The sequence below is a fragment of the Aotus nancymaae genome, unplaced genomic scaffold, assembly GCF_030222135.1.
Source record: "Aotus nancymaae isolate 86718 unplaced genomic scaffold, 86718_ANA_hifiasm-v0.15.2.pri h1tg000003l, whole genome shotgun sequence".
In the NCBI taxonomy this organism is placed as follows: Eukaryota; Metazoa; Chordata; class Mammalia; order Primates; family Aotidae; genus Aotus; species Aotus nancymaae.
Window position 1 is genome coordinate 39,590,472 of NW_026988414.1, and position 16,039 is coordinate 39,606,510.

Genomic DNA, 16,039 nt, shown 5'->3' on the forward strand with positions numbered 1-16,039 from the left:
CTGCAGGCACTAATCTGGGGTCGGGGGGGGGAATAAAGAGGAAAAATAAAGAAAGAATCCCTAATAAGGGTCAGTCCCAGGAACAAGTTGCCAAGGATTGTGGCTATCTAACATCAGTTCCTGCCTGTTGTGTATCTGAGCAGGATCATGTACACATTTCTTTTGGTTTGGTGCCCATAGAGTGAGGACCCTGTGGTAGGTCATAAGAAATTAAAGTCATGAGCTCAGATTCAATGTTGTCTACATGATTTTATGTTAACTGGACAAGAGGTTGAATGGAATCCAGTCTTTTATTGAGATATTTGGGCAATCCAAGCATTTGTCCCCATTTCCATCCTCATTTTAGTTTTTCCCAGTAAGAAACTGAAACACAGAAAACTCACAGGCAGCGTCTATCAGATTCCTGAAATTCCAGTTCATTTGTAAGTCACTGATAGGCAACAATACATATACATATGAAATACAGTCTATTATAAAATATATGATGAGGTACTTTAAGAAAATGCTTTTGGCCTATTACAAAGTCATTATTATTGTTCACATCTATTTATCATTTTGCTTGTTGAACGTGATGCTCTTGAGAACTGACACCACCGTCATACCTGATCATGAGAAACACACCACTGTTACCTTAGCTGGGAAAATGTTCCATCTTACTCTTGAACATACTAGTTCTGGTCCTGATGGGAGACCCTTTTTGAAGAATCATTGTTTTGTTTCCCACCCCGGGTCTTATGTCCACATGAGTGAAGGGAAGACCCACACAACAGTGTGGAGAGTTCCATTCATTTACACATTTCTGCCGCCTCTCTCTCATCCACAAGGAGATAGCTGTTCAACAGTAAAAGTTCCTCCCTATTGGCATATAACAAATAATATAGCAGTGTACCTAACAACAGGAACAAAACATACAAAGCCATCCATAAAACTTAATATCTTGCCAGCGATAAGGAATGCCATGATAAATTATGGAACATCACTAAAATGGCATATTACATAATCGTTCATTGATAATCAGGAATGCTACATAGTAACATGGAAACATGCTTGGAATATAATTAAAAGAGAAAAGAAAAACACACTATTATAATATGTACACTGCATATGCATGTGGAGGAGGCCTGGAAGGTGATATACAAAATAGGAACACAGGAGTTGTTTTAGGATAGTGAGGTTGTAGGTTTTCAGAAACATTTTCCTTAATGTGATAAAATACTAGTATTAATAATAGTGAATTCACCAAATAAACGACGTTGTGAGTACAGAGGGAGGCTATTAATAAATAACTAGAGATTGGACATTGGAAAAGAGAAAAAACATTTGAAAGAATGAATGTTCCTTTCCTACATTTGTCATCTCTATGGATATTAAGATCTATAGTATTGAAAACATTTTCAAAGCAGCTGCTTAGTAGGGTTTGGAAGAGAGCCTGAACTTAACTGTATCTGGATTTTGTTTGCCAAGATGACTGCAACAGAAAATAAATCTTAAAACATATGTCTAGTATCCTCTCATCTGAGTATCTTGTCTGAATTCTCACTTAAGAATCAAGAAGCAGTTTGGAAAAATAACCCATGTGCACAATAAATAGGCATATAGAGCAAGAGAAATTCAACGGAGAAATTTTGAAAATAAAATGCCTATTCAAAATAAAGTTGAAATGTCTATTTGGATTAACAGCAAAATAAAGTAATGCCTACATAAATTTATATGTCTAGGAGCCCTTAAGACTGCCAGGAACAATCCTAATGTCTATTATATTAATATGAACAATTTGCTAAAACTGTCCAACTCATTGGAATGAGTTGCTGTCTTTTCCTCTAAAGGGCTGAGACACCTTTTTCCTCTTTTTCTTCTACCTCTGTTCAAAAGAATGTGGGTTTTACCCTTTTTGTGTGTGTATTTTTTAGACTTTGGAAGTTTTACTCTGAATAGTACTTACAAGTACTGATTTGGGGCGCTGGGCTACCTTGTTGTATATAGAAAGGGATTTGTTAATATGTTAAGAGAAATTAACACACACAATCATATGTTTTATTCTCACTGGTCAAAGTTAAAACCTCTCACACCAACATTTGCAAACCTTTATTTTAGCACAGGAAAACGTTTCCTCAAATGCATACTTAAATACCTTAAAGAAGGTAGATGGGAGAAGAAACATGAAATAGGTTTTTTTCTGAAGTAGAACTTGAAAATGAGCTAAAATGCCTTTTACCTCTAAACTAGTAGTTGACCCTCAATTGGGAAAGAGAGAGAATGATATGAAGGAGTTTGAAATGGTTCCAAGAAATCAGAAAATAACTTTTCCAACCCCCAAACCACACCTGACTCTGCAGGCGTCTTTCTTCAGAAAATTGCAGCATTACTGTGTAAGATTTGCTGAGTCTCTGTGAAAACCTCTCTGTCTCACTATCTCCTCACCTCTAACAGTGGCAAACATTTTAAAGAAAGTTTTTATTCCTAAGAGTCATCCAATAGTTGTCACCATTATAAAAATATGATTTTCTGTTTTCAAAGTATATTAAAATTATTAAAAGTTACTGTGATTTTAGGGAACTAGCTCTTCCCATCCCAAATCCAAAGTCGATCACATTTAGTGCAAGGTTATGTATTAGATTACTTTGAGTTATACCAACATTTTAAATTTTCTCCTCAAAAATATTTTACTCTGATTATGTTAATGTATTCTCAGGAATGTATTGCGTTGAATAAATAATATTTGGTAATATAAAGCATCTGGTTTCATACATCTACAAAATTCTTTTTTGAGTAGTAGCAATGCAATCTATTTCACATAATTATCATAAATTTCTTAACTTTGGCATGCATTTTGCTGTAACTCATTTCCTGGCAATATATAACGTGCCTTTGACATAATACCATAGAAATATTTAAACTGAAAATGAATGATAGAAATAATCGAGTGTAAATCAGTTTCCCCCCACCAGAGAGTGAGAAACTCAGGTGTAAGAAGATAAAATGCCCAAGATCCGGCATCTCATTTCTGACATTTAAGCCCTACTAAAATAATTACATATTTTTGATTTTGAACGTGACTTGAAAATTATGATTTTTTTTAAGAGCATGATTCTTAAGACAGAACACAATTGCTATACTTAAGAAAGAGTTGCAGAGTTGGAATTGAAATACCCAAAAAAGTATGTCCAAATTTTTGTCCTCAATTCCCCTTTTGGGAGAAAGTGACTAAGATTATGATCACTTAAAATGATCATTCTTTGAAGGATACAAAATACTTCTTCAAGATGAACTCTATCATCATTCCTATTATAATTCAATGTATTTCTTTACCAGGGACCAAATGGCATTCTGCTTGATAGCCTTCTTGTCTACTGCAGTTGAGCAAGTGAAACAGAAAGCACATTTTAGGATATCACTGTGATTTGTTTTCCTCAGCAGCAAAAATGTATGAAATAAAGAGACTTTTTTTTTTTAACAGACTTTGTTCACTGATCAGGTGAACTTAATAAAATCTAGGTTTCAGTTAAATTTAGTAGATTAGCTCTTGTTTCACTGGCATTTACAATTTGTGAGAGGAGTTGAACAAATTTACAAATAATGACACTTCCAAAGGTTTAATTATTGTACTTCATACAAATTACATGCAGTGTTCAGGGCTAATGTGTAGACTTTATAGTTGTCAGATTTTAAAAGGTATATAGGAATGGTAATTATCAGTACATGGCTGCCAATATAGCCAAAGACTTGGCTATATATGTAAAATTCATTTTTTCTTGATGAAAACAAATTCTAATCTATGAAAGTATCATATCAAGTAATTTTGCACCTGGTAAGGAAATAATACATGAATGATAGTAAATGTTTAGAAAAAATCCATTTCAGATAAAGATACAATAAATGGATTTAAACAAAGAGTTTAAGAAGTAACATAGCCATGTAAATATGTTAACTTTTCACATAACTGGTCACACTTATTTTACTTTATTAGAAACCATGATCTTGTCAGACAATAATGCCACAAGACTCAGTTACATAATCCAACTGTCTTTTACTCCCCTTTTCCCAAAAACCATCCCATCTAAAGAGGGGTTAACTCTTCTATCTTGATTTTTTTCTTTCAGCAAATACCAAGTATGATAAGCTTTTTGCCAGACAAAAATTATTTCAGATTATAACAGATCATTTGTGATCAATTATAACAGATCATTAATTTTTTTTCAATTTCTTCAAAAACAAAGCAGCTCAGTTTCCCTATGGACAGCTCATGCATCGTTTGATGCCTCACGTCTGCAGCCCACTCTAGATTTATCTTGCTTTCAGCTGGTCCTGGATAGCACTTTTTGAGTTATTTTACAAAACATTCAACATTGTGTAAATTGTTAAGAAGCAACCGGAGTAGCTTCCTTTCCTACCCACTGCCTCTTCCAGTGTCCTTAACCCTTATCACCCTTCCCTAAAGTGTGTCCCCAACATGCCTATTTACATGACTCTTGGGCACCAGAGGTTATCACACCCATCACATACCAGGTCAATTTCTAACAGTGTGAAGGCTCTCCAAGCAGAGCAATTTCCTTCCATGGGGAGCTGGGCATAGTCACGTTTCTATCAATCCAGTGACCTTTGTATGCACAGATTAGACGATGGTCTCGTGGTCCCACCTGCCTTGTATCTGATTGATATAACAACAGTATCTGTCATAGGGGCTGTTCTGCTTGTAGGAGCAAACGATGATACTGTCCTGGGGCACAAAGAAGATGCTGTCCTCAGGCTCAGGGCACTCAGATCTGTCCCAGGCTGAGCACTTGACGTCCAAGGCACTGTAGGCAAGGGAACTGCCTGAGGGGCAGTAGCCGTCCAGGTATCTGGACGTCTCCTCCTGATGCCCACTCTGGACCAGGCTCTGGCATTCTCCTTCCTCCGTGGGTATGGGGGTGGTGATGGAGCTGGCCACAGACACCTCACCCTGGCCTTGTTGGGGAGGCTTCCCCCTGACACCCGCCTTCTTAGCCAGCTCATCTGAGCTCCCCTTGCCGGACTCCAGGTCTGAAGGGGTCCTCAGCAGCTCCACCACCTCCTTGTCCCTGGGTTTCCGGAAGCAGGGCAACTTGCGGACCCACAGCAGCTCGTTCTCTGGCCACTTGGTGCATCCCTCGGTTTTCCTGGCCAGGGCAATGGCCGCAATGCCCGGTAGGCAGATGGCCGGCCCGATGGCCAGGAGAGGGATGTTTCCCAAAGTCTCTCCTTTCATCCCAGAGACGGTGAACATGAAACCGAAGACCAAGAAGACACTGACCAGGGCCACCACCAGCCCAGTCCTCGGGTTAATGTCATCAGGCCGCATCTTTCACTCCATCCAGTTTGGGGGCTCCTTGCTGGCCAGGGAGCAGCGTTCCTCTATTCTGTCAGAGATGAAACCACAGTGCGTTTAAAAAAAAATCCAGGTCAAGCTCCCACCCACCAACTCTTGTCTCTCTCTTGCTCTTTGTCTCTGACTCTCTTCTTGACTTTCAGTCTTGGTCTCTGCCTCTGTATCTCTCTTGCAATCTCTGTCTCTCCGCGTTTCTCTTGCAATCTCACCCTGTTTCTATTTCTCACTCTTCCTCTCCGTCCCTTCTCCCTCCCTCCCTTTCTCCCTCGTACCCTCCCTCCCTCCCTCTCACTATTGCAACCTCTGTCCCTCTCTCTCAAATCAACACGCACCGGCTGGGGTCACCAGGTACCTGAGGTTTCCTGCCCTCTCCAGGAAGTAGGGAAAGAAACCAGGCTGTCTCCTCGGAAGCCTCCAAAGCAGCTGCCCCCTCGGCTCGCTCCCCTGGTTCTGGGAGGAAAGCCTGGTTTCCCCCACCGACTCTGCATCCGGGAGGTGGAACGTGGGAAAGCGGTGCTCCCAGCCGTGCCCGTCGGTCCCCGTGCTGTGCAAGCGGAGCCCGGCGCCAGCTCAGCGCGCAGAGCGCGGGGCGCGGGGGGAGGAAGCACTGAGTCTGGGAAAGAGGGGACGCGGCGCGAGCCTGGCCTTGTTACATCACTGTCAGAGCAGGCTGAGAAACGCAGAAGGACGCGCGGGGGCGCGAGGGGGTCAGCCGAGGAGAGAGGCCACCCGGAGGCAGGCGCTGCGCGGGGTCTCGTCGGGGCTGCTGAGAGCCGCCGGGGTTGGTGCCGCCGCCGCCCCGGAGGCTGAGCAGGGCGACCTGACCTGCTTCCGTGCCCGGGGAGGGTCTGGGGCGCGAGGCTGCTGGTGGCCGGAGTCGGGAACCAGGGTCGGTTTGCCCACGGGGATTCCGTTGGAATGTCGGAGCTCGGGCTCCCAGTTTGGGATCCGAAAGGTTAGGTGCCAGATGGAGGTGTCCCTCGGGGACCCGCACCCTTCGCCAATTACAAATCCAGGTGACTGACGGCAGGCCCAGGGGGCTCCCCGGGCGCCCTTCTCTCCACCCCTCGACTCGGGGCGCGGAGGGCAGTTTCCCTCTGGGAGCCGGTGCCTGAAGACTGCGCTGGTCCCGGCGCTGGGCGGTGGCGGCGCGCGAAAGCGCTCTTGCAGCGGAGTGAGTGCGCCTCGGGACCAGCGCCCAGGAGGAGTGGGTTAGTGGTGAGGGGCGGGTGCCGTGCTAGTCCGGGCCTTGGGGGGGGTCACCGGAGTCCCAGTGGCCTTCCAGCTCCAGGCCCAGGAGAGGATGACCTTGGAGCTTGGATTTCACTTCCACAGCGCCGTGGTGCCAGGTGGACTGGGCAAGGGAGAAGGGCTCCCTGCCCCCCAGTTCGCGAGGAGAAGGGGCCTTGACCTGTCAGGACCACCGTCCCGCGGCGCCGCTCCAGCTCTGGGCGATTCCCTCCTCCCTTGCTCTGGTAGTCGGTAGAGGCAGATGGGTTCCTCTGGCCCCGGGGGCAAGACTGGCTTTGGCTGTGATTCTTCAACAGGGTTACCCTTTAGGATACAGGAAGGCGGGGGTGGGAGTGGGAGGAAGAGGGTGGTGAGCAGTTCACATCCAGGTCTTCCCCACTTAAACTAGCTGTGTGTTCCTGGGCAAGTGACTTAACATCTCTGAGAATCAGTTGTCCTTTTTGTAAAATGAGATTAATGCCAAATATATGAGGGAACATTGTGAGGATTAAATAAATGTAAAGTTTCTAGCACAATGCTTGGCACATAGTCCATGTCCAAAAATTACACACACATGCACACGCATACACATGCATATGTATATATGTTTGTCATCATAATTAGTGTCCTCATCATGTATGGCAGGAGCCAAATCATAAAAGCTGTGAGACTAATGACTTTTAATCTACTAGGAACCCTGGAAGTATTTTAAGCAGATATCAATATAAAAACATTCTGTTTTTGACTGAAAGGGACGGCAGGTGAGAGAACAGGTCGGAGGTGGTAAGTCTGCAAGCCTGGAGTCTTGTTAGGAGGGCAGTTCAGTGAGCCCAACAAGACAGGATGTGGCCTTAAAAAGGTCGGGCTGGAAGGGGAGGTCAGAAGAAAGCAGGTCTGAGGGTATTTAAGGGTTGAAGTGTCTTGGAGCACAGTGAAGTGAGATGAAGGGAGGAGCCAAGGTCGACTCCCAGCTTTCTCACTTTCAAAGGGGTGGATCAGGAACCAATCCTTCTCATTTTCCATTCCATCATTTATTTTGTGTCTTTTGTACTCATGATCATTAGACAGCTGCTGCACCTTTAGGCACAGAATCATTTAGGAGGGAAGAAAGGAGAAAATGCAAGGGTAAAAGTGGGGTGCCAGTTCTTTGGCCACTTGTATGAGGACAATAATAATTTTCCTGGCAGCCCCACCAAGTAGATAGGCATCTGCTTATAATCAACAAAAGATGGATGAGCTTTGGGATACAAAGGAACCTGGGAAATTGTTGTTTATTTATTTGCCAGATCCACTGATGCTCTGAAAAAAGGGTTTTGTTACTAAAGGGAAAGGGAGAATGAATACTGGGGAAGCAGCTCGCTGCGTGTGTTACAACTACTGAAAACATTTCCCTTCTTCAAACCCTGTCTTTTACTGACACCTTTCTATCCTGGTTTTCTTCCCATCTCCCTGGTCACTCATTTGTAGCCTACTTTGTAAACTCCTATTTTGTTTCTTTTTATTTTGACAAACCCCTTAGATACTGATTTTCTGTGGGTTCTGTTCTTGCTTCCCCCTTTCCTGATTTCTCTTCCTTCTCATTCTATAATAGCCCCAAACAGCCTGGATAGGTTGACGACTCTCTTAGCTTTGTCCTTTTCCCTCAGCCCTAAATCTATAATATCCAGCTGTCTGCTTGATATCTCTAATGCAGATGCTATGCAGACACTTCACACTTGTTAGGGATTTTAGACTTCAGGGATTTAGACTTTAGCTATTTTGATCTGTGGGGATTTCAACATTAGGGATTATGGGTTTGGGATTGTGTCCTTTGGGATTATGTTCTAAACCCAACTCCATCATCCCTTCCATTTGCCAACTGAGAATATTTGCAATTGTCCTCTACTCCTTTCTCTCCCTGACAGCCTACATCCAGTAAGTCACCCAAGTCTTTATAATTTTACCTCCTAAGTCCCTTTATTACCCCCTCTTCTAGTGGTGACCCTAGGAAAATAACTTTACCTTCCTGTGTTTCAACTTCTTAATGAAACAAAGACTTTGAATGAGGTGCTGGGTGAGATTCATTTTGGCTCTAATATTCTTTGGTTCTCTTGTTGTTACTTCTGCAGGGTTGAGCTGATGTCAGTGTTGTGGAGGTGTTTCGAAAATAGTGCTGGAAATCAGTTGGGTCCTAAAGAAGGAAGACTGCTGAGTGGAGACCTCTTCTCACTTGTACAAACATCTAATTCTTTTCTGATTTTTAAGCCATGCAGTTTATCTACTTAGGCATTAGATAATACCCATGCATAAAACCACAGGAAACTTCAATTACTGTTTAATTATAAGCCACGTTTTCAAATCAATTCCTTCTTAGAGGTAATTTCAGATGGTCTTTGAACAGCAGGTATACTTGCCCAAGTCAGCAGCAACAGTGGGTAGGGATTGGAGACATCACTCAGGGTCACAATACTCAGAGACAGATAAGGTGTTCTTAGTATTTATTCTTGCCCTTACAGACTGATTGCACTTGGATTTTAAAATCTTAAGCAGTTCTTGCAATCCCATAAGCATATACAGCCATGTACAAGGCTTTTTATTAGAAGAGCAAAATTCAGGCTGAAATGAGACTGGCATGTGGATGTTTCAGAAGGATGCAGAACCTTTTATTTCTGAAATTATGGAAATCATGGCATGCTAGCATTAGAAGATACCTTGTAGAATATCTACTCCAACTTCTTCATTGTACAGATGAAATCCAGAAAGGTTACATTCATCCAATATTACTTGAGTATTTACTGTGTGCTTGGCATTGTGCTGGGTGCCAGGGGGACAAGTCAAATATGACATGGTCTGCCTTTATAGAACTCACACTCTCAGAGCCAGTTGTGTGTGTGACAGGATAAGATAGATCATGTGGTGACAACAAAAGGCCTCCAGTTCTGCAAAAGCTACATGCTCATAATATTATACGTGTCTGTAATGGGCCAGCTGCAGCCCTTCTCCATGTCATCTTCACTCTGACATTCAGATTGACAGAGCAGCTTCCATTTGGGAACATGGCCAATCTTGTAACAGAGGAACAAAAGAACAGGGCAAACTGCATGCTGGAGGGTAAAGTGTATTCCCTAGACTTTGTCATCACCCCCATCTCTGATTCCTCTTCCTTTTACTTCACTTCTTCCTTTCAGCTATCTAACCTTAAAGGGATAATAGAGGTCAGGCGTGGTGGCTCATACCCATAATCCCAGCACTTTGGGAGGCTCAGGTGGGCAGATCACCTGAGATCAGGAGTTTGAAACCAGCCTGGCCAACATGGTGAAACCCTGTCTCTACAAAAAATACAAAAGTTAGCAAGTGTGGTGGCATGTGCCTGTAGTCTCACTACTTGGGAGGCTGAGGCAGGAGAATTGCTTGAGCCTGGGAGACAGAGGTTGCAGCGAGCTGAGATTGTGCCATTACACTTTAGCCTGGGCGATAGAGTGAGACTCCATCTCAAAGGAGAGTAGAACCTTTGGAACTCCTGAAACTTTGAAGGCTAAAGATGGGAATTTTTGTGTAGTGCCATAAACATTCTGTAGTTATTGTCTCTGAGACTGACAGATGTTTCACATTTCGCATCAAAGGTCTTACTCCCTGGTGTAGGCTCAGTCCTTTCCTAGTGTGATGGAAGGTGTGATGGCCAAATAAAGCCTGGGCCTGTTTTAGCCTGTTCCTTCTCTAGATTTTCCTAATGTCTGTCTGCCCTCTTCTAGCCTTTCTGTCTCATCTGGGTTTGAATTTTTAGTTCTGGAGCCTGAAAACCCACGAAACATGGATCCTGCCTACCTTCTCGCTGTATTAGGAATGCTCTTTTGGTTGTAGTAATGTAACAAGAGCTAGCCTGAGTCAGAAGAAAAGAGGCTATTAGAGTCAGAAAATGCAGCTGCTTCTCCTGGCTCTGCTGTTCCCCAGCCAGGTGACCTGACCCTGTCACTTGGTATTTTACCTTGTTTTACTTAAGTGCCTTATTTGGGTGTCTGGCTATGATGATGGCGGGGACATTTATCTGACTCCTCTAGACAGAGGTCTTCCATATATTATTTGTGGTCTATTTATAGGTCTTCCATTATAATATTTTATAATGCCTTATTTTTAAAAACTCATTTTAATTACTCACCCTTTATTGGCACAAATAGTTATAGTTCTGGCATAGCACTTACCATAGTGTACAACAATTTAATCTCTCCACACACCCGTACAGACCATGAGCTTCTCAAGCTCAGGGAGGCCTCCTCTGTGTGTGAGCCCCAGCACCTGACATGCTGTCTGGCCCAGAGTAAGCAAGCACTCAATACATGTTTGGTAAAAGAATGAATGAGTCTCATTGGTAAATGGGGATCCTAGCAGGCACTGCAGGTGCCCGGGCTAACCCCTTGGCATTCGCCTCTCTACTTAGGGTGCTTCCTGAAAACTCCTGTCACTCTGAGCTCTTTATCTGGCTGAGGGAGAACACTGGCCTTGAGGACAAGGAAAGCTGGAAGTGCCAGAGTGAATGGGGGTCGAGGAGCTGCCCTCGACCAAGGACTGGGGGGAGTTGGTGGATAAAACCCCAGCTTCTTCAGCCCATGGTTGGGATAAATAGGCCACTATACTGTTTCTCAGAGTCTCCAGGGGAATGTGCTCCCATTTCCCAGTGGTAACTGGCTGATTTCCTACCCCGGGGTGATTTCCTTCCCCTCTCTGTCTTACTTCCTCACACCCTGCCTAGGGTCACCTCCTAAATAAACCACCTACACTTAACTCCCTGCCTCAGGGCCTTGCTTCTGGGGAACCCAGATCCTGCCTACCTTAAAAGATTGTTGGGATAATCAAGTGAAAAACACTTACAAAAGGCTTTGAGGTCTAAAAATATAAGTGGCGTTACTCTGGGCATGAGTTGTTCTCAAGAGAAGTGTGGTAGGTTGAATAATGGTCCCCACAGATATCCAGGTCCTCATGTCCGAACCTGTGAATGTGACTTTATAGGGCAAAATGGGCTTGCAAATGTGACTAAGGACCATGAGATAGAGAGATTATCCCAGTAGGCTCTAAATGTAACCACTAGGGTTCTTGTAAGAGGGAGACAGAGAGAGACCTGACTCAGAAGAAGAAGGCAATGTGACGACCAAAGCAAGATGCTGCACTGCTGACTTAGAAGATGGACGCAGTGGCCAGGAGCCAAGGAGTTCAAGAAATGCAAGCTGAAAAAGGCAAACAAACAGAAATGCAAAATCATTTTCACTGGGCGAAATCTAGGTGTCAGACTTGCGACACCTGTAACTGTAAGAGAATAAATATGTCTTGTTTTAAGTCACCAAGCTCTTTACAGCTGCCATAGGAAACTAATACTAGGGGAGTCCTGCTTGTTGTGCCCAACCAACTCCAGCAGGTGGCAGTGTGGGGCAGAGGGGGTATCGGTAATTTCCATTGTTTCCAGAGAATCCTGCTCACTCCTCATCCTGCTGTCCTCAAATAATATAGGACCAATCTGTGCTGTCTTCACCCTCCTTGGAGGCCAATCCTTAACCACAGACTCATGAGAAATTTCCACTGTGTAACAAAGACAACAGAAAGAAAGAGTCAGGGTTTTTATGGGCTAATGGAAGTAAATCAACAAGCTCTAAAATGAAATCATAAATATGCATTGAGAAAGCTGAGTTGAGGCGCTCGGAAGGTTAGCCCCAGTTCCCTGCTGTTATTAAAATTGACTTTAATGATCAACCAGGTTCCTTATCATGTTAAGACTCATATCCCAAAAGCAACAGCAAGGTTCTTATGGTTGTTGGGAAGTCTGCGTTCTCCTTTCATTTGCAGCCCAGACCACGCACAGCTCCTCTGAAATGCACTATGACTCCATCCTTCTTCCCTTAAGATTTGCAATATTCTGGGAATCACCACTTCATTCTTAGTCAATGTCCAAAGCTGGACTTTTTAGAGATTTAAAATAAAAATTTGAGATAATCAAATAAATCTGAATATGAATTGATACTAAAGAATCACTAATTTTGTTAGAGTGATAGGCATGATAGCTATGTCAGAAAATATTAGTATTTTTTAAAACTTCACAATGACCTATGTAAGGGATGAAATGATACAATAGGAAGAAAGGAGGGAAGGAGAAACAGAGAAAGGAAGAAAGATTCTACTTCTAAGAAGACAGAGAAGGAAAGATATAAAGAAAAGAAAGGAAATAAAGAGGGAAAAATGAATCAAGTATGGCAAAATCTTGAGAGTTATTAAGTTGGTGCAAAGCAAAAATAATTGCGGTTTTTGAAATGGCAAAAACCGCAATTATTTTTGCACCAACCTAATATTAAATTTAGGTGACGACTATATAGACATTCATTGTATTATTGTGTGTCTTTGAAAATATTATGAGATTTGTTGGGAAATTTAAGTAAATTAAGTAAAAAGACTTCTGATGGGAGACAGCTGCAGGAAATGATTGTGAGCATGGGCTCTCAAGTTTCTTGGGTTTCAATCTGGGATCCTGTACTTTCTAGCTGTGCGACCTTGGGCAAGTTACTCAACCTCTCTGTTCTCAGTTTCCTTTTAAGTAAAGTGGATAGAATAATAGTACCTACCTCAAAGGATTGTTGAAGAGAATCAACAAGATGATATTTCTGAAGCACTGGGAAGAGTGGCACAGAGCACTACAAGTGTTTATTATTACTATATACTATCATGTAATGTTATATAATATCTTATTGTATTACTCAGTATTGTCTATTACATTAGTTCAGTGGTATTCAACTGGGAGTAATTATGACTTTGTAGGAGACATTTGGAAATATTTAGAGATTTTTGGTTGTTGCAACTAGGGGTGCTACTGTCATCTAGTGGGCAGAGGCCAGGTGTAGTCTATTCTCGTACTGCTCTAAAGAACTACCTGAGACTGGGCAATTTATAAAGAAAACAGGTTAATTGGCTCATGGTTCTATGGGCTGTACAGGCTTCTGCTTCTGGAGAGGCCTCAGGAAACTTACAGTCATGGAGGAAAGCAAAGGGGAACCAAGCACCTTCTTCACATGGCAGCAGGAGAGAGAAGGGGGCAGGGAAGTGCCACATATTTTTAAACCATCAGACCTTGTGAGAACTCACCGTCATGAGAACAGCATAGGGGAAATCTGCCCCCGTAATCCAATCACTTCCCAGCAGGTCCCTCCCCAATAGTAGGAATTACAATTCACACGAGATTTGGGTGGAGACACGGATCCAAACCGTATCACTGGAGATGCTGCTAAATAGCTGTGCTGCAGAGGACAGCTCCACAGCAACCAATTATCTGGATCCAAATGGCAGCAGTGCCGAGGTTGAGAAACTGCAGTAGTGTTAGTAGGACATTGCAAAAAATATTTGAAAATACAGATAAGCAAACTAAAGAAAAACCGTTATCCATAATTTCACCATGCAGGAGTTATCACTATCCAAAACTATCTTTTTTTTTTTTTTTTTTTTTTGAGACGGAGTTTCGCTCTTATTACCCAGGCTGGAGCGCAATGGCACGATCTCGGCTCGCCGCAACCTCCGCCTCCTGGGTTCAGGCAATTCTCCTGCCTCAGCCTCCTGAGTAGCTGGGATTACAGGCACGCGCCACCATGCCCAGCTAATTTTTGTATTTTTAGTAGAGACGGGGTTTCACCATGTTGACCAGGATGGTCTCGATCTCTTGACCTCGTGATCCACCCGCCTTGGCCTCCGAAAGTGCTGGGATTACAGGCTTGAGCCACCGCGCCCGGCCCAAAACTATCTTTATCAAAATTAAGATGAGTTATAAAGAAAAAGCACCTTTATCTCACTGTAGTGAGTTATGAAGACAGTCATGACCTGGGTTTATTTCTCCAAAACTGTCACAATGTGAGGAAAGTTATCCAACTTATTCATACTTCTGGGAAATGTACTATTTGGCATTTGACTAGGCTATTAGCTTCTATTCGAATGAAAGTGAATGAAACACAAGGAAACTATTTGAAGTCAATAATGATCTATCTCAAAAATCATGGTGGGAACCTACCCTGACACCATTTTTCTAAAAAAATAAAAAATAAAAAATAATTGGCAGATCATATCAAAAGGCTTTTAAAAGTCCATATTCTTTGAATTAGCAATTCCACTTCTAAAAACTTCTACTAAAGAAATGATTAGAAAACATGCAAAGATGTCTCTACATTGTTCACTACCATACTGTATTGCTTTTAATTGTGAATAATTGAAAGGACCTGAATTGGAAACATCTGGTCAGTGGGGATTGGTGGATTACCTTCTAGTATGTCTATGCAGTCATTTTTTAAAAGACAATGTTTACCTGTGTAATGGTTACTTATGTAGAAAGATAGTCATAAGGTATTCAGTGAAAACCACAGGAAAGGACTGGAAGGGCTAATGTGTCAGTGGGTGTCATGCAAAGGCTATAGGTGAACACCAGCAAGCATTTCTGGCAGGGGCTGGAACTGACTGGGAGAAGGGTGAGAAGAGGCACCCACTTATCTCCAGCACCCTATCTTGGGCCAAGGTGCAGCTGGATGCATTTGGGGACTGCGCTCTAGCAAAAGAACCTCACCCTCTGTTGCTCTCCTTTTTAATGGGCCAGCCTTGTTACTGAGTAACAAATACTTTCCATTCAGATGCTAAACCAGGTCAATGTTTAGGTGCAGCTCTTTAGGGAGCTTCCCGAAGCCCCTGGAGTCTTTGGCTCCCCTGGTCCTGGGGGAAGTTAGTTTGGGCAAAGCCACTCCTACTGCAAGGAGTATCAGTCCAAGGTCCCAGTTAGCTCATTTCCAGCAGCCCAGAGAGAGTCTTGAGGGTCAGCAGGGCTGTCTTCCCTTCTCAGTTAGTGAAACAGCTGTCTTTTTTCAGTCTTCAAATGAGGCATTATACCAGATGATCTCTAAGGACACTTTGAGCTCTAAGTATTTTATGATTATAATATTTTAATCACTGTCAATTTCTGTTGTTACAAAGGACCTGTAAATTTCCCTGGGGTTTCACTGGCTGCAGTAGTGAGATCCACTTGCTATAACATTATTGGACCAGCAGGGAAGTGCATCTTAGTGTTAGTCAATGCTTTCCTGTTCTCCTCCCTCCTCTTTTTCTTCCTGGGTCTTCTCTCTGCCCTTCAGGAGGCTTATGTGGCTTAATTAACTCAGATCAGTCAAGTACTTCAAGAATCCAAGAGTAAAGTCAATGTCTTTCTACAAATAATAGCTCATTGGAAACTCAAGTCACTCACAGCATTATTAGCAGAAGATATTAGTCTTGCTGCTGTTACTTGAAGCCTATTAGTTCTAATGCGCAACATCTGCTCCTTAGAGGAAACCATAGCTCAGGGGAACTCACCTGAATTCCCTGAGTCCTTTGCATAAGGATTTGAAGGTGTGCTTAAGGCTGAGCGAAGGAATTGAGGAAGATGAAATTCCTTAAAGATGTAAAATGAATGTTTTTTGGAGGGATAATACCCTGGTTATG

General features: G+C 43.0%; 1 protein-coding gene across 1 annotated transcript; it reads right to left on the reverse strand.

The window, feature by feature from the left end:
- Positions 1-271: 271 nt before the first annotated feature.
- TMEM215 (transmembrane protein 215) lies at positions 272-5,786 on the reverse strand. The gene is made up of 2 exons (XM_012454607.2): positions 5,700-5,786; positions 272-5,378 (listed from the first exon to the last, which is right to left on the reverse strand). The coding sequence occupies exon 2, from the start codon at positions 5,318-5,320 to the stop codon at positions 4,613-4,615; it is 708 nt and encodes a 235-aa protein (XP_012310030.1). The 5' UTR covers positions 5,321-5,378; positions 5,700-5,786; the 3' UTR covers positions 272-4,612.
- Positions 5,787-16,039: the final 10,253 nt, after the last annotated feature.